This window comes from Tachysurus vachellii, chromosome 13 (genome assembly GCF_030014155.1).
Source record: "Tachysurus vachellii isolate PV-2020 chromosome 13, HZAU_Pvac_v1, whole genome shotgun sequence".
NCBI classification, from domain to species: Eukaryota; Metazoa; Chordata; class Actinopteri; order Siluriformes; family Bagridae; genus Tachysurus; species Tachysurus vachellii.
Window position 1 is genome coordinate 7,377,880 of NC_083472.1, and position 14,786 is coordinate 7,392,665.

At 37.2% G+C, this 14,786-nt stretch overlaps 1 protein-coding gene across 1 annotated transcript in view; it reads right to left on the reverse strand.

Annotated features, from left to right (window-relative positions):
• Nucleotides 1-2,454: 2,454 nt before the first annotated feature.
• Nucleotides 2,455-14,786, reverse strand: part of macrod1 (mono-ADP ribosylhydrolase 1) — a 69,009-nt gene continuing 56,677 nt past the window's right edge. The window contains exons 6-10 of the mRNA XM_060885369.1: nucleotides 11,397-11,518; nucleotides 8,981-9,011; nucleotides 7,028-7,101; nucleotides 4,294-4,375; nucleotides 2,455-3,178 (exon numbers count right to left, since the gene is read on the reverse strand). Coding sequence (XP_060741352.1) covers nucleotides 3,153-3,178; nucleotides 4,294-4,375; nucleotides 7,028-7,101; nucleotides 8,981-9,011; nucleotides 11,397-11,518 — 335 coding nt within the window. The 3' untranslated portion in view covers nucleotides 2,455-3,152. The remainder of the gene's footprint in view (nucleotides 3,179-4,293; nucleotides 4,376-7,027; nucleotides 7,102-8,980; nucleotides 9,012-11,396; nucleotides 11,519-14,786) is intronic.

Below are 14,786 nucleotides of genomic sequence, written 5' to 3' on the forward strand. Positions count from 1 at the left end.
AAACAGTAAAAAAACATCACAGTACAATATTCTAAATAAGTCAGTGAGCAGATTAGGCTTGTCTAATGTCTTTGGTTGAACTTGTGAAATGCTTCCATGTGGCTGCAGTAATCACTGTTGATCTGCTACTCAAACATTTTGCATCTCTAGTAAATATCTAGTTTAATACATCTTTCAAGAGAGGAAGTCAAGTCAAGACAGAAGAACCAGCTGGAAGTTTATTAATGAGAGATGGAAGAAGAGAGGTTGGGGCTTCCACATATCGTCAGTTAATATCAGAGAGATCAAAACGTGTCTGTATGTTAATTGCCTCGCCTGCTGTTTTTTTATTGCCAGGATTAAAAAAAAAGACTTCACTTTATGTTTGTATGTTTAGTGTTCTTTATGCACTTAAATTCAGAGTGTTGTAGCAGGAACTCATTTGGACACAAGCATGTGAAATCATTATTGGCTTTCAGGTCGTAATTGGTCGCTCTGATCATTTGTTTTTTTTTTTTTTTATTACCAAAATCTTCTAACAACACAGAGTTCACCAGTTAGTGATGGCTGAAGATGTTATAAATCTAGCTGTTTAACTCTTTGTTGTTATTTCATTTAACAACTTAATGCTTAAAATTAATATGTGCCATGAAAAACGCTTTCATTCTTAACTTTTGGCAGTTAATCGGATACAAAATTGAATTTATGCCAGTTGGCTAGTTATGTGTCTGTATTTCTAGCTTGTGCACCCCTTTTTGCAAAGTCTTTCTCAGATAACTAATTGTGGTGAATATGTTTGACAGATGGTCACATGTATAATATAACAAATAATAATTCACACGTACTGCATATTTCCAGAGGGAACAATATGTACATTGTATAGGGGAATATGCAGGACTCAGTAGAAAAGTAGATTTCACAAATTTAGGAGAAAGAGAAAGAGAGAGAGAGAGAGAGAGAGAGAGAGAGAGATACTGACAGAAAGAGAAAGTAAAAAGAAGAAAAGATGACCATTGATAAGAGTGAATGAAAAGGGGGCAGAGCCAAAGAGATGAGACAGCAAAGGTTAAAAAAAGAAAAGAAAAGAAAAGTCCTCATCTCTTTCCATAGCTCTGCTGTTGGCATGAAGCAAACACTTCAGAGCATCTCATCTCCAGTGAGGAGATACTTTGTCAGCAGCTCTCTATTCTGCATTTAGCACACCAGTAGTGCAAATTAAATAACACTTCAGTAAGCAGGACAGAACGAGAGTGAGCATGAGAGAGAAAAGGGGAGAGAAAGAGAGAGAGAAAGTGCTGATGGGACAGCACTGAAGTCTCAATTTAGGATAATTACTCTCATGCGCGTTCTCTCTTTCGTTCCCTCTTGCCCCCCCTCTATTTAACTCCTCACTTCCATATTACGCACGGCTCATCTGATGACAGTACCTGAGCTGCCCACTGCTTATTAAAAATGAACACGGCTTCAGACGAGTTCATCAAGCTCTCCTTCACACTTATCTCTCTCTCTCAGGCGCTTATTCGCTGTCCTTCCTCCTCAGGGGAAGAACAGAGTAGATATAGATGAAGAAGAATGTGACACTGTACAATCTCTGGGTCGAGAGAATGTTGTGGAAACAAAAAGCACTGCATTAAAAGAACGACTCTCTTGTGACTGCTAGTTTGGCTAATGTACTCTTGATTTAAAATCAATATTTCAAATTGTTTGCTCTGTTTTGAAGCATTCTGTCGCTGTGGCTGCTCTATTGCAGCTCGCTAGCACAGAGGCACCGGGTGTAATTAATGAAAGTTGCGTTAAGAGAAGAACTGGCCATTCATTCAGTGGCAGGAATGGGTTTTAATGAGAATCCTTCATCATAGCGACCTACATAAACATAGCAAAGGAAGAAAGAGTGCATTTTCATTATAGGTTAAGTATTATGAGCACTGGCCTGTGTGAGCCGCTGTGAATAGGTTGCAATATGCCTGATTTCTTTTTAAAATTCATTTTTAATAATATACTTTTACACATAATGTTCATGCCCATTGTAGTAGCTTAAAATTATGCTGTACAAATCATAGCTTTTGCCCAAATTCTTTACTTTCTTTAAAACGGCAATAGGCAATTTCAGACTTATTACCTTTGTAGGGAGACAGAATCCAAGGAGTATTCTTGCAACAAAAACAATTCAATTTCATTAAAAAGTAAAACAGGAAATAAAGAATCCCTAAATACAATTGATCTGAGAAACTCAGTGCCTAGGATCTGTTGCTACATTCAAATAGAGTTACAAGGCAATCCCCATATGAATGGCCCTCTGTTGTACTTAATGATTCAGAAGTGGAAATTTCACAATGTGCACAATGCAGTGTTAAGGCTTCATAATGTTAGTTAGATATTGGTTTCATATCTACTATCACCTTGCCTTTAAATAGTCCAAAAAAAAGAGACTTCTTGGAGTCATGGTGATTTTTGGCTCCATATAATCCCAGCATGCTTAGTGACAACTTTTATTAACTGTAATAAACACAACTTCATGTTTCATTCAACATACAGTGTACATTGCCAAAGCGCAGTAATCGATGTGAAAGCATAATCCGTATTTGGAAATGAGTTACTTTAAATTTCTACATCTGTGAAAGATCTCTGAAGCTTATCAGACAGAGACTGCAGAATGAGACTGTAGGTGCTTATATTCTGATTATATTCCAATTATACAATAATTTGGTATCAGGCTTCAAACAATTAATGAGTTGTACCAGGTGATGTAACTCCTGCATGATTTTAAAGAAAACCTGAAGGCATTGTGAATAAGACTGATTACCCCTGATCCAGAACATTATAGTAAAATACAATTTATCAGAAATGAGATATGTATGGAAAGAACCTTTTGGGATTCCTGATTGCTACAGTATCTACTTCAGAGAAATAATGAAACACTTGTCATTTTATTTACTTGATGTGCTGCGTGCGTGATTGCAGTCCTCTTAAGTGCTACGCTAAGAAGCCGTCCTTTGATCATCAATGCTGCAGCTCAAAAAAGACTGGACTGGGCAATAAGAAATTACTTGATGCATGCCATCAAAATAAAAATCTGTGGAATCAAAAAATAATTAGTAGGTGTTGCTGACAGGGCAGATGCCGGGGAAGCAGGAGCAGGCGAAGAGCGAGGCATCCAACGCAGTTACATCCACTCATAATTTGCTTTTAGGTAGCACATCTGAGAGGGAAGAAAAACGCATTTAGCTGAGATGATGTGCACAAGAAATCACAAAGATCATCACACATCGGTGTCACACTTGCACTGACAGGTAGCAACACTAAAAAAAAACACAGGGTTACACTCAAACCACCTGCCAATAAAATTCTGACAATACAGATATAGCAAGAGAAGGCGGTATCTCGTTCGACTAATAAAGAAAGAAAGAAATGAAGAATTATATTCAGGTAAGTAAAATATGCACGGCCACTGTCAGCTTCAAAAACTAGGAATTAGTAAGGTGATAAAATCAGAACAAAACAGACAAAAAAACCCTACACCTGTTTTTAATTATCTTCTATTTGCAAGAAAAAAAAACACATGAAAATGTTAATATATTCAGTGTTAGTTTGTTAGCACTGCAAACTATTAACATATGTTTATCTGTAAACATTTCAACAGAGTACTGCCACTGATAGCTTTCTATTTCAAACAATACACCTTTCCATTTTAATGTCCCAGACAAAACACTAAAACGAAGCACAAGTATTAGTTAGTGTACACCAGGCTGGTTACCTGTCCTCACAACGAGCTCTCTGATTGGTCAGCAGGCTGAAAGGGGTGGGGACACAAATAAGGTTTTGGGGGGGAAAAAAAATAAAATGACTTTCTCTATTTAGGCTTGAAAATTTTTGCATGCTAACTCTGAGGTACTGAACGCTGCTCTTTTCCACACTATGGACAGTGTGTTGTTTGTTTAGAAAGGCAAAATAACATTACAGATGATTGAAAGTGACAGCCCAGTCCCGTGGCATGTACTATGCTTTATCAAACTAGATTAATGTTGACAACAATTGAAGGAAAAAAAAAAATGATGCAGAAAAAAAAGCCAGGCTGCAGAATATAAAGCAATCTAATGGATACAGGGCTCAGAGTGACTTTTGGCTGGTGTCTTTGAAAAAAGCCCTTTAGCAGAGAGGGCAACTGGGACCACTGTGTGTGTGTTTTTTATGTGTGTCTTCAAGAGAGAGTGGGAAATAGTGAGAGTATATATTTGCCAAAGTAAAAAATATTTTTTCCTCCAAGATAGAGGAAGATAAAATGCTTTATAAAAGTAAAGGAAGTTAGAAACAGACCTTCTGGAAAGTAGGCAGGAAGTCGACTCTTGTACAGATCATCATCTGACTTGAGGAAAACGCAGAAGATCACGCGGTCCATCTGATGAGACAGAAAAACAAATCAAGACTCAAATCAGCACAAATCAGTCAGGGCGATGAGAGCAGGAGAATGCTAAAGAGATCTTCTACAATAATAACACTCTTAGCCTGCAGATGTCATCACCAATGTCACTCCAGTTCAAGCGAATATTTACATCTCCAATGACCACCAATATTCACATAATACATAATGCAATAATAAAATGAGTTCAGTGTCTAGAAGCTTCTCTACAAACTCAGTCTACAAGCTCTTTTACAATGTTTGTCTAAAAACTCATCTATAAGCTCCTATCACAAGCTCTCCAAAATCACGCTATAATCTCAACAGAAAATTTTAACTCAGATACAAATGTAATCTACAAACTCAGATGCAAACTCAATCTACTAGCACAACTGTAAAGTTTTTAATTTATTTACAGGTTTGTCCTCGAGCTCATCGCCAAGCTTTGCTACATTTTTGCCAATTACAAACTTCTGTGTAAGCTCATGTTACGGCTCAACTACTAATTTGTCTACAAGCTCATGTACTACAAGCTCAACTACTACAAGCTCATGTACTACAAGCTCATGTACTTCAAGCTCATGTACTTCAAGCTCATCTTCTACAAGCTCATCTTCTACAAGCTCATGTACTTCAAGCTCATCTTCTACAAGCTCATGTACTACAAGCTCATGTACTTCAAGCTCATCTTCTACAAGCTCATCTACTACAAGCTCAACAAATACAAGCTCATCCTCAACCTCTTCTAATCCTGTGAGCAGATGCTAAATAAGGTTCAAGGGTTGTTTATGCTTGGCCTCAAAACCACAGATAAACCCACACACACACACGCGCACACACACACGCGCGCACATACACGCGCGCACACACACACACACACACACACACACATACACACGTTAAACGTGTTGTGTGAACTGGAAGACCTTTTCCTACAGTCACACTCGGCTCGACTCTTCTCTCCGGCAGAGACGCAGAGCAGTGCTGCACAATTAAGTGTCATTTAATCATGATTACAATTTCTGCCTCTCATTTAATCACAGGGTGTATACACATACTGCTACATATTATTTTACTGTACATGTCCCTTAAGATGTGTGTCTCTGGGAATGTGGCTCACATGTCACCAACACTGGATTCTCTACTGACTATGTGACATGATGTCAAGCTTAAATAGAATCAATTACATTACAAACAACAATGTATTCATTAGCAGATTAAAAATAGCCTAAAAACTTTAAAGTCTAATCCAAACCTATGCATTCATATTTAGCAATTTAATACTTGATAAATTCCAATTTATTTCAAATGCTTGTAATGCTTTTAAAAAGTCCTTTAAAAAAACCATGGAATGGAATGTCATTTAAGAACAACATTAAATTCATGACACGATTAAATATGTATAGCAAGCTATGACCTTTTAAAGTCAACATAAAAGGCTTTTTTTCATGGAAGTTGGAGAAGTTAACATCTTGTTTTAGACAACCAAATATTTTATGACACTAAATTAAATGAATAATTAAGTACAATTTTATCTTGCTTTAAGGTTACATCATATTATATTTCTGACTTCAGTCCATATTCTCGATCACTGATTTTTGTGGCTTAAAGGCAGTGATCCGGGTGCTACTGAAAAAACACCATCTTTAACACTTCTACACTAGAAAAACACTTTATGTAAAATTTATGTAATCAGATGAGGAACTCATCCCAAAATTCTGCATGAATATACACTAAACTTAATGGACAAGGGGAGAATAAAAGCTTGGTTTTATTTAATATGCTGAAATGTTATAAACCTTTTTGTTCCATTTCTGTTGTTCCTGCTTTGTCTTCAACATCAAACAGCACTCTCCTCCTTTCTCGCTCCTACCACCTGTTTTGTCCTCTTTCCTTCAGGTTTTTCTTTTCTTCAGCAAATCTCTCTCTATTCTGTCTCTCTCTCTCTTGCTAATTTGGTGTGTGTTGATGGTGTAGTTTGGCTGGGGGGAGGAGAGGGCTTGTTAATTAAGACTCTCTAATTAGCTCGTTTCTGTCACTGCGCAGAACTGTAGAGGCAGATGAACTGTCAGCGAGTCAGCACGAGGCTCAGGACCGGATGGACAGAGTGACAGTGAGATAGAAAGTGACAGTGAGATAAAGACAGAGAGGAGAGGGAGAGAGAAGGCAGGCACAGTTTACCTGATGCTTCATTTCATGTTAAATCTACCATGGGCTTTGTTTTTTTTTTTTTCAACCATGCATACATGAATGGCTTGTGTGAGCATGTGTGTGTGTGTGTGTGTGTGTGTGTGTGTGTGTGTGTGTGTGTGTGTGTGTGTGTGCGAGTGAGAGAGAGAGAGAGAGAGAGATACAGTGCCTAATGCAGGTGACCAAGATATTGACTTGTCTGACCAGATTAGAGAAAACAGTGTCTGTTGGCCGAATTCATTTACTACACTTCTATTTATTTTTCTGTGTAACCCCAAAAGACAGTTAAAAATACTTAAACATAGTTCACCTAGAATAGTACATAAGCACGTGATAAAGATGAGACAGAGCTTACGTCCCTCTGTGACCACCATGACAACATGATGCACTATTGAGCATCACACAATAACAGCAGCAGCTAAAAAAGAACACCAACAGGGAGTTTGTCCCGCTCACACACACCTGCGCTGGATTGTCCTCCAGGTATTCTCTTACAGTCTTCAGAGCCACTTCCACTGCCTGCTCAGGTGGGTATCCTTCATCACACAGACACACACACAAACACACACACACAATGTATAAATGTTACTAGATTCACACATATATGTTAAATAAACTATAAGTCATAACTGAATTAAACACCAATCAAAACAAAGCTAGCTATATATAAATTTCTGGTCAATTTGGTCATTTGTCAAGTTCCACCCACCAGTCAGCTCTTCACTATCATACAACATCTAACAACCAGGAAGGTTGAAGGCTAAAGCTTCTTTTTAGCACTGCAAGCTGCCAATTCGCTGTACTGTAAAGTCGCCAGTAGGCGTTCCTTCTACTGGTTGCCATAGTAATAACTTTTAGCAGCAGGTAGCGCAACTAGCATTCCACTTTACAAGTCAGTTTTTTTTGCCCCTAAAATCATTCTTGAGGACATTGTTTTTTATATAACATTTACCATTATATGGAGAATAAATACAGTCTACAGAATGTATCATATCATATATGAGATGAAGGAGAAGCAGTGTGTGAACTTCACCACGAATCACATGCGCTCTACTGTCTTCACACCCGTTTGTAGTCGTTGTACCAAGTTTCTTCATATTTGTAAATTGAAACTTTTGCTAACTTTGTCTTGTCACGTTGCTGGAAGTCACCATGTGCCAGAACTTTTCATTAAGATCTAATCATTTGACTCTGATACTGCTGACCGACAAATAAACGTACAGCATAAAACAATATTACCCAGCATATCCTACTGCTCAATATATCATACTGAACAGTAAAATCACTGAAGCTGTTTTAACCCTAAATTTTATTTTGCTATAATAGCACATCTTGAAGTGTTCCATTCTTTCACAGCAATCTGCCAATGATTTGTTTTCGTTCATCAACGAACAACACGGCATACTTTTAATCTGTTAATAGCTCCATTTTATTTTATGTGGAATGTCTGCACTGTAAAGGAAAACTAATCAACACCCGGCGCAGTGGCGTAAGGCTAATTATCATTAGCTACTATTAGATAAATGCATTTCTATTGGCCTAGTAAGATTTGGTTTTGCAATGGAATGTATTAAAATAATAAGACTAAGCTAGCTGATTTCTCTTACTGACTTCTAACTTCAAGTCTTCTAACAGCTGAATTATTACTGTATCTTCAAGAGTCTGATAACATGCTAGTGAAGTTCTTTCAGAGTTCTCAGTGAAGTACTTGTGAATGGAACAGAAGAATCTTATTATCATCAGTGATTTGTGTCAGCATCTGTCTACACAAACTCCCACCTGCTGTTTTGAATGTACAAACTAATTATGATCATTTAAGATGAAAAATGAAATAACTAAAAATGCCAAATTGATTTATTGCATCTATACATTTATTTTTTTTTATACACACAGAAGAGAGCACAGATAAAACTGGATGCTGATAAAGTTGAAAGCCATGCATTAAAAAGAAAAGGGCTCTGGGAGTTAGTGCTGGATCTTCCTTTAATCAGGGCACACAGATTACAATCCCCATGACATACTTGCTCACCCAGTCTCTTTGTTAATCTTTGTTAATCTAAATAATCCCACATGGTATTGCAACTGATATCTACTGAAAGTATTCCAGAAAGAAATGAGTTTCTACAGCTGCGGATCATGAACATGATGAACAGATGAGGGCATCATTATAAGCACAGTTAATGAAAAACCACAGGCATCACAGAATGAAGTGTTATCATTGAAAAGGACTGCTTCACAAATGCATTATAACAGTCCCACTGGATATTATTTAGATTATGTAGAAAGCCAAAAAAGAGCAAAGCTGCTAGTGGAAATCGATGAAATACTTTGTAAAATTAACATTACATTAAAAATGAGCGTGAAACATTTGACAGTTTTATGTGAAATGAGTCTCATTGGATTTCTCCCACTTACCGTACACTCCAGTAGAGATACAGGGAAAAGCCTAGAAAGGACATCAAATGGGATACGTGTGTGTGTGTGTGTGTGTGTGTGTGAGTGAGAGAGAGAGAGAGAGAGAGAGAGAGAGAGAGAGAGAGAGAGAGAGAGAGAATTAAAAAAGTAGTCTACATCAAAAACACTTAAAACACACAGATTGAAATAGCAGCAAACAAACTTTTACAGGATATGACATACCGTGATTGTGCCAAGACGGCGGAGCTAAGCCCTTTTCACAATTGCTATCTTCCAGATAACGTGAATAGATGTGAATGGTAAAGATAGTCTTTCTTTGAATTAACACTGTTGTCAGTAGAATGTCAGGGGCCAAAAATCTGAAAAATTATTTCTACCTAATTACTACCGAGTGTGTGTAACTTATATAATGTAACTTTTATATGTATATAATGTACATATAAAAAAATAATAATTATAATAATTTAACAATATAACAATTATGAACTTTTATTGCAGCAGAAACATCACAGGTATAAAAAAATCAAATGAATAATGCATAACAGCTGTTATGTTAACCACAGTCCCTCAGGCAAGTGTGCTGACAAGGTATTGTAGCAAAGGTGCTGTTTCACTGGCAGTGACATTACTGCTTTATTAGTAATTACTATTTTAACAGACATAGATTTAACAAATGGGTGTTAATTAATACGCTACTGTAATGCCAAAAAAGTGCAATGGGAAGCGCTGTTATTGAAAAATAATTAATAAATGAATAGGAAATTAATTATTTCAAATTAATAAAATATTCAAACAGATATTTTGAACATTTTAAACATTCAATAATTCTTGTAAAATACATTGAACATTCAATAATTCTTGTCAAATAATTAACAAGAATTCTGAGTGGAAATGCAACACACCATCCTGCCATTAATATATTTTTTAATAAAGATAATTCCTTACAGCATCCACCACCCGATCATGAGAATAAACCGTTACTACAGAAACTATAATGTGATATAATTAGATTAAGAGCATTATTATTAATATTTGATTAACAGCTGCCACTACTTTTAGAGTTTCCATTAGAAAATTTCCATCAGTGCCGTGGAATGATCTGTAGTCCAGCTATATAGTATATTACTTACAGTATAGAACTGCAATTAAACAGTGGTAATTGTGCTATAAATGGAAATATAAATGTAAGTGAAACTTGTTCATGTCAAACTTCATCCTCAGTACTGATATAAATGGACAAGCTTTCAGGACCTCTACAAGTTAAACAGAGCAGCACCAGATATGAGCTGCATACTAACAATTACGGTGACAACATATAATATAAAGTGCCTAACACCTGTGAGTGGCGTTTTATTTGTGACACAGCCGCCAGCTTTTTTAAAGCATATTCTGACAAAAGAAGCATCAAAGTTGGATACAACAGTGTATATTATACAGCTACAACTTTAAAGTCACAGTGATGAGGGGTGAAGTACTGAAGGCACGCATTCATGTATGTTTGCTTTCAGATGTTTACCATGTGAGTATGAGTATGTGTTGGTGTGTGTCAGTGTTGGCAGAGGTGTATAATAAACAAGGATTTATTACAAGGAAATGACAAGGTCCAGCCATTTAATGTCCATATATTTCGGGCAGTCCTTGTAGACCTCTACAACCATAACTGGTTTGTTATAGTCATGCAGATAATAATATATAAAGCGTGTGAGTGCTTAAGGAAAACCAAAAACAAAACATTTTTCTTTATAAACTAAAGTGGTTTTGCCCTTTCCACATTTTCAGTAAACCTAATCATAATCTGCAATAGTCATACTACACCAGCAGCTACAGAATTTTGCACATTTATATTTGTATGTTTTCTATGATCGATCTTTTGGATCTGGTTAGTGCACACCGTAGAGAGAGACTCATTCGATGAGTCCATTTCTGACTAATATGGTAGATCTAGCTATATATAAATAGAACTATATAACACATCTGTTAAATAACATATTTACATGTTTTCTCTGTGTAATCATCTGACATTGAAATAGGCTGCATGTATCTATAGCTTGTGCTAGAAAGAATTCAGTCCAAGGTTTGCTTCTTATAACCTTCTGTGTATTTCTCCGCTAATCTCTAATTGGCAGTACAATTGTGTTTATTCAACAGCAAATAATACTATATGAATGAAAAAAATTAAACCTTATATTGTCTTTTTTTAATATTAGAAAGCCCTGCAACATGTTTGCATTGGGGCTAGAGTCTATCTACGGATAGCTATATTACTGAATGTGAGCCACATTTGAGTGATCTTATTCAGGCTGTCATAGAAGACTACATGTCTCCACGTCTACATGAAGACAAAATTTAGTGTATCTATTATCTAGAGAAACCTACTGCCCTTGAAGTGCATCCTATCTGAGTGTTTTTCTCTCACCACTGTCCGCAGCTGGTTCTCAGTCGCTGTGCGCAGACAGTTATAATAACAGTCTCTGAGCGCTCGCCTCTCCGTCTCTCCCACTGAGCCGTGAGCTATTGGCCCCACGGTGTGAATAACGTCTGAGTCAAAAAGAGAAGAACAGAAAGAAGAGAGTGAGAGATGAATTATTAAAACAAAACCTTTATTTAACCATTCTCCCAAAATTCCATTTTTAATCTTGACTCTAATCATAAACCAGCGCTTCATGTGTGACTTCAAACACGTTCTCTCACCCCTTTATCTGACCCATCACACAAGTGTCATACTGTCCATAAACACCCTCTTCATTTCTCCTTTCTGTCTATAACCACTCCAGTAAACTGGCAGGACTTCAGCAATAATTCTGTGTTACTCATGATTTTACAGCAACACTGAAACAAAGGCACACAACATTGTGAAAGGGAAAAAATAATAGCCATGACATCAAAATTTTATTTCACACATCGGCTACTGTCTGTCATCTTCCCACCCTCATGTGTTCGGTGTGTCTAGACTTTCTTCCCCTAAGCTTCCAATTTCACTGCTATTTCTTCTGCTTTTTCTGTTTTTCTTTTCTCAGTCCTCCACATGCCAGTGCTTCCTAAATCTTTCTCTTCTTGACTTTTAATCACTGCGCTACCTTTCCCTTTTTAAACCATCAACTCTCGATTCCTTCAACCCTTCACTTCTCATCTGTGTTTTCCTCTCTGTCTATAATGCCACCTGAGTCACATACTAGTGGTTCTGTTTTCTCCTCTAATCCTCGACTTCATCTGTAATTGCAAATATATCATATCAAAAATAATTGAAGACATATACATGATACACTATATACACTCAGCGGTTACTTTAATACAACATCCACTCATTCCTGCAATTATCCAATGCATGCAGATACGTGTCAAGTGCTTCGGTTAATGTTCGCATGATCAAATGTGATCTGAGTTATTTGACAGTGACGTGGATGCAGGTACCCGACAGGTTGTTTTGACTATTTCAGATATGGTTGATCTCCTGGGATTTTCATGCACAACATTCTCTACAGCAGAAAAGCAGTTCAGAGCATTTCAAACGTCAAACCTTGAAGCAGATGTGTAACATCACTAGAGGACCGCTTTAAGTTCCACTCCTGTCAGTCATATAGTGGGGACCAACACGACTGAAAAGCTCATCTAATCGCTTTTCTATTGATCTAAATGAAAGGACCTTATATAAGGAGCCATAACACTGACACTTGATCATAATGACAATAATTATAAGAGTGTGCCATGATGCTATTATATCTTTTAATTATGCTGTCATAGCTGGTCCCTGCCTGCACTTTGTACATAGTGTACATTGTCTTTATCCATCACATGATTACGTTACATACCTCATATTTTTTCTCCCTTTTTTTCTCTCTCTCTCTCTCTTTCTCTCTGTTTCTGTGTCGAGCTATACATGCCACTCTTGAGTTCCCAGTGTTCTGATTTCACAGTTTGGCTATTCTTTCCAGTCCTACCTGATCCATCCCTACCCCTGGTCATAGTCTCATCGCTTGGTGGTACACTCTGCTGGGATAGATTTGAATGAGACTGCTGTGAATAGAAGCACTGATAGATCTGCCCATAGGACTGCTGTGGATAGAACCGCTTGCAGACTATCACGCCGTCTTTGAACTGTCATCCTGTTGGTCAGCTTTGTGCTCGGGTCTTCATCAGTCAACATTTAAAGACTTCCACTTTAAGGAATTAGTGTTAAGTCTGTAATAAACTCAGAAATTACCCTGACCTATTAGTCCCTCAGGAGCTCTTGACTGCACAATTCCACTCAACTATAAACTGTTGTAGAAAGAACATTATTTACATTTATATTATTTATTGTCCAGTGTCACCCAAATGACGATGGGTTCCCTTCTGGGCCTGGTTCCACTCAAGGTTTCTTCCTCATATCATCCCAGGGAGTTTTTCCTTGCCCTTGTTTTAAACTTTACAATTTTTATTGTGTTTTTATACATTTGTAAAGCTGCTTTGAGACAATGTCAATTGTTAAAAGCACTATACAAATAAATTGAATTGAATTGAATTACAATATCGATATATCATCACATTGCCTGGTCCTAGCCATTTCTTTCCCTTTTCCCTGATCACACGGATCACAGGGATCTCTTCTCTCATCTCTCTCTCCTTGGTCAGCTTGTCAAGGTCATGTCAAACGGCAATATTTATCGTCTTCCACTGTGTTTACTTGTCTTTGGTTTAAACAGATGTATGCTGTGCTGCTATACATCAAACTCATTCCTAAAAAGACAGGAAATAAAAAGCAGAAACATAACCTTCTTAACAGGTCAGAGGTGGCTCGGTGGGAAAGGGAACCAAAGAGTACCGTCTTAAATCACAGTCAAGCCACTGATTCTTGTTGACAAAGAATGCTGTGTTCCAATGTCCCTGGTCCACTGACTGTTCCTGCTTTGCCCTTAAATAAAGCACTTAACCCCCCACTAGTACTGTAGAGCTGAAACATGTGTATCTACCTTACATTCTCACAGAATATGTGTGAAAGGAGAACACACCATTAATGCACTTATGAAGTTGTTAGGGTGTAAAAATAGCATCATATAATGCAAAACAATAAAAGAGACATTGGAAGAATTTTTGTTGTTGTAAGGAGGTGGGGGGGGGGGGGGGGAATCTGGGTAAGTGTATGGAAACCCAGATACAGCTAAAGGTTAAATCTTGCTAAAGGACAAAGCACAGGGGGTAAAGGAACAGTTCTTTCACATGCTGTGTTGTCGTTGTCGTTGATGTTGAGTGTGTGTTTCAGTCGGTCTGTCTGTCTGTCAAAAAGAGGTAGGCATTATGCCAAAGGGGTTAGACAGGAAAGAAAGAAAGAAAGAAAGAAAGAAAGAAAGATAACATGGATTTTCAACTGATTTTTAACATGCATTTCAACAGATTTTTACTTTTACTTGAAATTTAGAAGAAACTTTAGAAGAATCTTTAAAAGATCATTAATTATCATTCATTTACAAGCCACCATCATCATCATAATCATCATCATCAATCTGTGTGCATTATTATCTCTCAAAAAGTTTTAGACTCATGGCATCGCAAGTCTGTGAACTAGCGAACCAGTATTGATGTATTCGTTGATAGAAACTTCAAAGGACTTCTGTACGTTTCTCTGGATAAGGGGGTCTGCGAAATGCCATGAATGTAAATGTCATCATCATCATCATCACCTATAAAGACTATAAATTATATAGACCTTTAATCCCATTTCCACCCCGACTCCAACCATAACCCTGCCACTGAAGTCTTATCTATAGTCTACATTATTTCTGCCACACTCTCTTAGATGTGTCCCGTTGCCTTAGAAACACACAAATTA